The sequence below is a fragment of the Chaetodon trifascialis genome, chromosome 8, assembly GCF_039877785.1.
Source record: "Chaetodon trifascialis isolate fChaTrf1 chromosome 8, fChaTrf1.hap1, whole genome shotgun sequence".
NCBI lineage: Eukaryota > Metazoa > Chordata > Actinopteri > Chaetodontiformes > Chaetodontidae > Chaetodon > Chaetodon trifascialis.
The window spans coordinates 15,428,576-15,438,386 of NC_092063.1; the positions used below are offsets into that span (position 1 = coordinate 15,428,576).

Below are 9,811 nucleotides of genomic sequence, written 5' to 3' on the forward strand. Positions count from 1 at the left end.
GTAAACATTCAGGATGAGTTTTTATTGCAGTGAAGGAGATCTACTGTATATACTTCGTACATTCTTCACAAACTCTTTACAATACAAAGCAAAGTGAAGGTATAGAAGGTGGCATTAATATGTCATACAAAAAAAGACTAAAACCATAGTTTGTGCGGTTTAACTGTTTTCTTTTTCGGGTTTTGTGAGTGTAAATTGAGCGTGTGTTCCTTTCCCAACACAGGAGCTGTGAGGCTACAAAGAACAAATCATTTTTCACATCAAGCAGGTTTAAATGTGATTTCCCAAAGTGGCAAAAGAATTTTGCACAGCTCTGTAATAATTTGTCAACGTGTAATTAATTCCACATTGACAATTATTAGATTATATTATTATTATGTTATTCCATCTGTGTTTTACCATATTATATCTGTTTATACACCAGCCTCAGCTTAACGATGCCTCACAGGAGGAATATTCTTGTTGTCAAATACACAAATAAACACTTAAATCTGCTTTCAACTACACTGCTGCCTGCTATAAACCATTTATTCAGTGTACATACAGTGCTTATGAATGCTGAACAGAAGACTTAAAATGCATTTAACAGTAATTACATGACTAAAATAAGACTTTTTTTCACCAGGCTTTGATGCATTTACATCACATTGCATTTTTCATGTTTCTTGGCAGATATAACGTCATTAGCTGATATGGAAATGTGACTGTGTGCACACAGACCAAGTTTTAAGTGACATGAGCCTGGCAGTGTCGCGAAACAATCCTTGTTTCCATGGCAACACTCTAAAGAAAATCTCAGACTATTACATTGGAGGAGTTATAAGGATAAAGGATACGTCCATTATGTGGTGGGGGAAACTGTCTTTAAGCATGTGGTGTTACTGGTCAGTGAAGCCGGGCATGGGGAAGGGCCTAGCGAATAGCTCCACCCGCTGGCGGAGCTCTGCGACGCGTGACACTGTCTCTGAGTCCTCCAGCAGGAAGGACTTGAAGCTGGCCAGATTTCCTGTTGGGAGGCAGAAGAATTAAAAATACAAGTTAATTTCATAAATCTGCTGATGAATATCCTCATGTGCTGGAAAACACATTCATGCTGTGAATCTGTCCCTGGCATGCCAGGAAAACCAGCTAGTTAAGGACACAACACTAATGATTCCTTTAGCCATTAATAAGCAATAAAGAAAAGAAATAAAGATGGTGTATTTCAGCTCAAACAAAAATATGTAAATGCAACAATAATTCTCTCATAGCCACCAAATAATGATGGAATTAGACCACCCTCCTCTCAGCTCTCCCTGCTAATAACTTTAGTACAACTGTGAGCACAATAATCGATGTTATAACATGACACTCAGTTGTACTCAATCTATAAATAAAATGATGTGAAAACATTGAACCTTCAAATAAGCACCTTCAAATGAAATGTTTTCCCTTTGATGCATATCAACATGTCATTTTTTTTTTAACACATCATCACTGGTTCAGCTGGGTCATACGATATCAGACAGCCATGTCAGCAAACTGTGTGTATCTACCGGTATATAAAAGCTAGAGCTCCACCACTTTCACTGGATAAATCAGAAGTCTACTCAAAACAGAGATGCCTTCCTCTCTCACCAGTCTTCTTTTTCACATCCAGTGCGATCTGAATCCCTTCATCAATAAACTCCACAACCTTTTCAAAGTCTGCTTCCTTGAACTGTCTGGATGTCAGAGCCGGAGTTCCTGTAAGAAAGAAAGACACATAAAAGGAAGGTAAGAAAAAAAGAGATATGGTGATATTAGAGCGATCGCTGTTGATAAAGTTAATAATAAGACTGAGAGACGCCTGCTGACAGGCCGACTGACTGAGGGACAGACAGACAAAAGCAAACAGAGACACATCACACGGACAGAGAAGAAAGGGCCCAGTATCATAGGTAGGAAGACTGACTAGCTGACAGATTGGGCCCAAACAGCTTCCTCTCCTGCAGCTCTTCACCGAGGACACTCATTAGACCAACACATCCTGCACAAGCTTTGGAGCCACTAATGTGAGTACCAAGCCTGAGTCCTCCTGGAGTCAGAGCACTCTTGTCTCCCGGGCAGGTGTTCTTGTTGGCGGTGATGGACACTAGCTCCAGGACCCTCTCAGCTCGAGCCCCGTCCATCCCGCGAGGTCGCAGGTCAACCAAGACCAGGTGGTTGTCTGTTCCACCTGAGGAGGAGGAGAGAAAGACCGCTTTGACAGCTTTTGTTTGATTAATGGAAAAAATTTATTTAGTTCAGCTGACTATGAGGTTTTTTTCCTTCTCATAGTCAGTGATTAAAAAAACCCACTTCATACATGTGTTTGGCACAAATAGAATGAATGTATGAAGTGCATCTTCATCAAAAGCACTCTCCAGCTCCCTCAGTACCTGACACCAGGGTGAAGCCTTTCTTCAGCAGAGCGTTAGCCATGGACTTGGCATTCAACATCACTTGAGCGATGTACTGTTTGAACATGGGAGTGGAAGCCTGCAGACACAGAAATGATGCCTTGTAAAGAGAAAGAGCATATCAGGACGCTCCAGATGACAAGTAGGACTCTAAATGTGTGCTACTGAAATTAAGCTGCTGTTCAAAATGCCCTGGAGAGTGTTTTCTCAAAGGGGTTTCTCTCTCTTGGTTTTACAGACTATTGATGAATATTGTTATTCAGTCATATCTTCACCTGTCTGAGGGTGACGGCCACTCCAGCAATGGCGTGGTTGTGAGGTCCTCCCTGAAGTGATGGGAACACGGCAAAGTTCACCCTATCCTGGAGGTCGTAGGTCACCTCCCGACCTTTCTTGTCCACAGACCGCACACCTTTCCGGTAGAAGATCAGACCGGCCCTGCAGAGTGGAGAGAGAAAGCCAAATGCACTCAACCTGAAAAGTTGTTTTTAACTTAATCACTTGACAATAAACAGTACAATCCTACATGGCTTATTCTGTGTGTGTTGTACCGTTCAGTATGAAACTACATGGTTGTAACAGCCTGCTAACCTGTGCATATCTTATTTCCTGTTTTATTTTGAAAGTCCAACATCTCCTGTTGTTTCAGTTCTTACCCTCGTCTGTTTCCCACTTCCTTGATTATCCACACCTGTTCCCAATTACTTACCTGCCCCCGGTCTTCCCATCATCCAACCCTGTAAACGTACTCCCATGATTCCCCTCTTTCTCTGCCAGATTGTCTTTGTTCATCCCTATGTGCTCATTGCTTTCCAGCCTTCCTCCTTGTGTTTGCTCCTGTGGTTTTTTCTCTGCTTTGTTTATTGTTTTTTTTGTTGACTCCCTGTCTGGATATAGTTTGCCTTGTTCAGATTGGCCTCTTGTGCATGACCGCCCTTTCTTTGTAAAGACTTTCCGTTTTTGAACTTTCTCTTACATCCTGTGTCTTTCTCTGCACTTCAGTCTGTGCTGTCCAGAATCACTATGTCATATCACCTCAATTTAAGTGTTACTTTGCAGAGGACAACAAAGTATTGTACTGTATTTTCTCATTTGTTATTTCAACACCTTGTACTAACAACCATTAAGACTTATTCTGTAATAAATCAAAAAAATCATTCACACACAACATCCAGTCCCTCACCTTACTCCACGGAGGGACTTATGGGTAGTGGAGGTGACAAGGTCAGCGTGTTCGAAAGGTGAGGGAACAGCTCCTGCTGCCACCAGGCCGCTGATATGAGCCATGTCTGCCAGCAGGTAGGCATTAAGCTCCACACACAGCTGGAACACACAGTCAGACACATTAAGGACCAGAATCTCATTTCATAATTTTTCTCGTTTGCTTTTCCTGACCCTTCATTGCCCTTCTATTTTGCTCTTTGTGCTAAGAACTTAATAAATCAAAAACTATTAATTTGTTTTACCACTACTTGTACCATGACTACTTTAGAACACAACATAGCGAAAAAATAATAAGAGGCACCTTCTTCATGCGAGAGTAGTCGATGAGGCGAGCGTAGGCGCTGGTTCCTGCTATGATGAGCCTGGGTCTGAAGAGTCGGGCCGTCTTCTCCAGCTGCTCATAATCTATCAAACCTGTTTTGGGCTGAGGTGGTACACGAGGGCAGGGATAGATGGAAGAGTCACACACTAGCTAAAAGTGAGTGCCTTGTCATTTTGTTTTCACAGCTAGACCAGCCAGAGCAGATTCAAAAAGTCTGCCATACTACTCACATCCAGCTTGTAAGGCATCGATTCAAAGTATATGGAGGTGGCTGAGATTCTCTTGGTGTCTGTCATGTAGCCGTGGGTAAGGCTGAAATATGGTGGAAAATAAAACACTGTGAACTTGTTCTGGCCTCTCTAGATATTAATTTCTCTTGCATGTGACCAGTATATTCATCTAAGTAAGTATGGTCTAAGAATGATCTCTGTGAAACTGCATATACTAAATATATGAAATATATTTGTAGATTTATATAAAAATCCAACCCCTCTCTTCATACTGTGCCCTGACCAACTCCCCGCCAGCATCATACACATTTTATAAAATGTTGCATAAAAGAGTTGCACCTCTGCATTCATCTTAAAGCTAACTATCACCTGCAGCAGCAGTATGGCTCAGGTGTGTTACCGGGGACATCAGTTTGGAAAAGTTATTGTTTACCCTGCCCACACTTCTGTGGATGTCTTTAAAAAACATATTCATTTCAAAGAGGTGGTGTAATGTGACAACTCCAGACTGTGTGACTAACATGTTGTCATTTATTCTAATTCCTCTTGACGTTAAGTCCCATAACAACATCCAGTTTTGTGCAGGAAAATGTCAAACCACACAGGCAAAATCTGAAAACATGTCATGGCACATTTAACAAAACTGTAGCAGCTCATAACGGAATGACTGTCAGATAATGTAATGACATGTATCTTTATACACAGCATTACACTATTTGACTTTTGTTTAATTAAGAATATTGTTCCTATTCAATTTTGATGAACATTTATTACATTGTTAGCAGCTATACATCCCACAAGCACAACATCTGAGTATCTCTGGCTGAACATGTCCACTCACTGTCCTCCATCAGGCAGATCCAGGCCCATGATGCGGTCATGAGGCTGCAGCACAGATGTGTACGCTGCAAAGTTAGCGGGGGATCCGGAGTATGGCTGGACGTTGATGCCCCACAGATTTGGGTCCAGACCGAAGGCAGTGAGTGCCCGCTTCTGACACAGCAGTTCAATCTGGTCGATGATCTCTGCACCTCCATAGTACCTGAGAAAGACAAAAGACACTGAATAAGATTTGTAAGTATTGTATTAGCTCATTTTGCACTGTATCATATATCATAGCATACCTTATTGTATCATATCATATCATTTTGTAGTGTGTCATATTATATTGTATCATATCATCTTTTCATATTGTATCACATCATGTCATGTTTTTGTCTCCACCAAGCATATGTACGCCTGGAGGGGATCATGCATTTGGTGATTCACAGACCTACTTTATTAACCACTCTGTTTTATACACTGCTGCCTTCTCACCACGACTAACCTGCCAGTTAGGAGCCATAAGTGATCAACAACTGCTTCGTCCAAACACCCACAAACTGTATCTGAATGCACTCTTCTATTTTTGCAATATATCATATTATGACAGACCTTTTTCTTTCGTATCGTATTATGTCTTATCAGTTCAGATTGTAGAGTAATATGCATATCTTTTTGTATTGTAGCATATTATGTCACATTGTTTTATATTGAACTGTTTTACGCTATATCTTTCCCCACTGTATCATATTAGGTTGTACGATATTTTAGAATAATGTATCATATTGTACAGTACTATATGGCATCATGTTGAATTCATCATATTTTCTAGCCTGGCAGTAAATTTGCCATCCTCTGGTCTCAAGGTCTCTTCACTAACTGTTTTAAAATAAACATCTCAAAATTGTGCGCTTTGACCTCTGAAAATCCTTAAAAGTTTTGTAACCATTTTTACAATATATCTTGGAAAGTGCACAATCCAGGAAGTTACCTTTGTCCTGGGTATCCCTCAGAGTATTTGTTGTTCAGACAGGAGCCCTGAGCCTCAAGCGCTGCACGGCTGCAGAAGTTCTGACAGGACAAACAAGCACAATGTCAAAATCCAGAGCCACACAAGGTACATTTTTTACCATGCTTATATATTCAGAACACTGTCACCATCCAAATATAACCTTTATTTACCTGGAGAAGAGTGACTGAACACCCCTACATTTTCAGCAACACCCAGCTACACCATGCAACCACAGTCTGAGCTGGAATCATCCAGCGTGCAATTTAATTGAACTACAAGCGTTTCTCTTGCAAATACCAATTATAAAAACAATAAGACATGTTCCAGAGTCAGGGATGGATAATCAAAGCTATTTAAATCTGTTCAATTTATTGGATAAATATCACAAAAGCTTCATCACACTCTTTTCTGGAAGCTGCAAAAATGAATTAGCTTATCTAAAAATGTTATAGTATTAAAGGTGCTATAGTCAAATTAAGGGATGGAAATAGAGGAATCTAACTAATACTGACTCCCTGTGGGGCTCCACACAGTGTCAAATCTCCCAAACACACTTGAGAGCCAGAAGAGAGATGGAGCTGCAGAAAAGGAAATGAATGTGAATTAATTTTTCTCGACGTCTCAGTCTCTTTATTCTCCCACTCTCGCTTCTGCTCATCTTCTCCCTCTCTCTCCGTCGCTCTCTGTCCTCCTCAGCCGCCCCCTCTGCCTTGTTATTATACTAAACCTGTCACTGTTCAGGGATCCCTCAATCATTCCAGTGGGAGTTAAAACCAGTCCCCCATGTGACATGAATCTCTCTCCATGACATATCAAAACACTATCTCAACATCCACACACACACACACACTCACACTCACACAAACACACGCACACACACAAACACACACATAAGCGATCGCCCCACCTCCTCTGTCTCAACATAAAATGTGGAGATCAATGGCAGAAATCAGCGAGGGAACCTAATGGGATCATTTGACTGCCTTCCTGAAGAAAAAAACAGGGGCTCTCCATTGGGAGTCAGCCTGCAGCAGCGACTGGCAGCACATGCAGAAGAAGATGAAAATCTTTCAGATGTCATTGTGACTGATAGTGCTGTGGATACATAATTGCTGGAGAATAAAAGAATGAAAGCTCCCTTCTTTTCCCACAGCTTCCACTTAGATGAAATCAGTGACTTGCGAGGGGGAAAATGCAAAGGAGATCTCAGTGAACTCTCTGAAGAAATTCTAGAAACTGCAACTCTGGTGACTTGCAGTTACGCTGCTGAAGGAGGCTCCTCTGCAGTTTAAGTTGTTTGCCTTGCTTCTTGTCTCACATACTGAAATCTTTAACACCTCAGCCAACAGGAAAGTACAGAGGATAATTAGCAATGTCTTGCCTCCTCAGAAACACAATGAACTCAATGCAAGTGTTTAATCACACCTTGCTGGCTTACCATTTACTATTAATTTGCACATAATGTGATAACTGCACATATTGCACAGACGATAGATTCACATTTATAAATACATTCAACAGCTGTGAATTATCTGTGTTACTCTGGGGGGCTGTAAAACTGCCATTATGTTATTTTTGGCTGAAATTATATTCTGGCTCAACCTCATCTACCAACAATCTGAATGCAATAAGCAGGTACAACAGAGGAAATTTGCCTGAGGAAAAAAAAGACCATATTCTAAAGGTTTTTTGCTTTTGCAAATGCTGCACAGCAATCCCTCTCAGAGTTTATGCGTCAAAATACAGCACTTTCACACACAGACTCTATATATGTAACACCAGACACTGAGCAAACATTTAAACAGTCATCTGTGATCCTCCTCACCAGACTTGTGGTCATGGGTCAACACAGTTACACACAACCTGCATCTGAATGTTGTTTGCACAATGAAGATTGTACAAGAAAGAGTATGTCGAGAATCTGGTGTGACTTTTTAAACTTGTGTTCTTAATGAGAGCCCCTCATTACCGTGTGTGTGCTGTGTTCAGGGATGTGTATGAAACTTTAACAGTAAGTAGTTATTTCCTCATTATTTTAATCTGCAGAAAAATCCAAGCCATCACCCCAACTCTCCAATGTTGTGTCATTTCTTACAGTTTCTCTCAACCCTTCTTTTGATTTTTATTTTTATGAGCTTCAATGGCGAGACCAATGCTTGTACATTTTACAAAGCTTGAAACCTTCTCAGTATTAATAATAAATGTAACAAACATCAGAATTCACAAGCGAATGTGAATCAGACCTCACCTCTGATGCGATGAGCTCCAGTCCCCGACACTGCCTGTCCTTCTCCTGCTGCAGAAGGCTCCACATCTCTGGGTCGTCCTTGGCCAGACTCTCCTGTCCCGTCCACCCGCCGGCGCCACTGAGGCCTCGCCTGCACGATTCTGCTGCGGCCTGCCCCTCTCGGCCCAAACATCCTGAGGGCCTGAGGAGGAGGGGCTGCATGGGGTGGTGGATGAACACATCATGTCAGTCAACAACTATATGTGCACAACAACAGTTTAAAACTGGTCTCTGTCACTGGAAATGAAACCTAAGAAAATACATGCATACAACGTACTGTTCTATCTAACAATTCAGTGTAGTTAATAAAACCTTAAGGAGAAGACAAATACCAAGTCACAGGATTTGATGCAACGCTCTATTGTGCTACAAACAGTGTGTTCAGAGTAAAAAAGTTTCTCCTGGGTTTTTTTTTTTAGTTGTTGTTGTTGTTCAAGATTGGTCCTTTGGTGTCTTTTGAAAACCTCAGTAAGACTGAGCCTGTGCAAAAACACTTTCATCACTCAAAATTATAATACTTTACACCAGGGGTTTGGAAACAAGGGGGTTAGAATAATGTGTCGTTTGATGTTCTAAACAATCCATTAAATGAAAGGCAGTGAAAAAGCAAACGTGTTATTCAGTGGAGCGGTTACGGAAAACCTTGGACATGAAAAGTATAACGAGGGCTGTCCACACACGCAGTGACTTCTTTATCAGGGTCTTGTTTGTTGAAGGCAGCTTGTAGCTGCATGATAGTTACATAACTCTGTGTTACTTTGGCCTAATAGACAAATTACTGTTCAAGCATAAATATATGGCAAAGCAAGTCTCCTTTCATCTTTTGTAGTCATTATGTTTTCTAAGCCTTGAGTGTATTAAGTCTTGCATAAAGCGTAATGTGCACAGTCAACTTTCCGTCAACAACAAAAAATATTCTGGGACAAACAGTGGCACCCTTTTCTCTTTTGACAACCTGAGATAATCACAGTTGTCATACAAACACAGAAACACTTATGCAACTGGACGACAAATTGAAAATACAACAATGCAAATCTTCAAACCAGACATTTCTATCTGGGTTGAGGTAACATGAGGTGACAAAATGACCTAGTTTACACTAAAAAGTGATTTAGTTTTAATGACTGTCAGCAGCAGGGTCAGATATCTACTAATGCAGTCATAAGTGGGTTTTCACATACATGGAAAAAAAGCTACAAAACAATGTACTCACCCGTAAGGTTTGTCGTAAGGACAGAGAAAGCATGTCTGTAACAGCTGAGCTGGGAAAACAGAAAACTATTCAAGGCGCAAAGGGTGAAAGTAAACTCAGCACTGGAGGGAAGCCAAGGAACTTTGTGTCACTGATGAAAGTGACGACAATGGTAAATCATCTATTTCACCTCATTCTGCGTCACTTCTTTGAAGAAGAAATATGTAATCAATCATATTCAACGTACAGGCAAGGAATTCATTTCATAGTAAAAAAGCAGTGTGTTTCCAAAACCACAGATT

General features: G+C 40.9%; 1 protein-coding gene across 1 annotated transcript; it reads right to left on the reverse strand.

The window, feature by feature from the left end:
• LOC139335018 (serine hydroxymethyltransferase, mitochondrial-like) lies at positions 1 to 8,643 on the reverse strand. Its single transcript, XM_070968399.1, has 11 exons — positions 8,279 to 8,643; positions 6,010 to 6,089; positions 5,038 to 5,238; positions 4,197 to 4,278; positions 3,946 to 4,068; positions 3,604 to 3,743; positions 2,696 to 2,858; positions 2,400 to 2,499; positions 2,042 to 2,197; positions 1,618 to 1,725; positions 1 to 1,006 (listed from the first exon to the last, which is right to left on the reverse strand). The coding sequence occupies exons 1-11, from the start codon at positions 8,477 to 8,479 to the stop codon at positions 879 to 881; spliced, it is 1,482 nt and encodes a 493-aa protein (XP_070824500.1). The 5' UTR covers positions 8,480 to 8,643; the 3' UTR covers positions 1 to 878.
• Positions 8,644 to 9,811: the final 1,168 nt, after the last annotated feature.

Bases quoted from the DNA above. Each gene is read 5' to 3' on its own strand.
- LOC139335018 (XM_070968399.1), bottom strand. From the start codon at position 8,479: ATGCAGCCCCTCCTCCTCAGGCCCTCAGGATGTTTGGGCCGAGAGGGG. The intron at 6,090-8,278 runs GTGAGGTCTGAT...TTGTCCTGTCAG, and splicing joins TGGAGCTCATCGCATCAGAG to AACTTCTGCAGCCGTGCAGC. The intron at 4,279-5,037 runs GTGAGTGGACAT...ACCATATTTCAG, and splicing joins GATCTGCCTGATGGAGGACA to CCTTACCCACGGCTACATGA.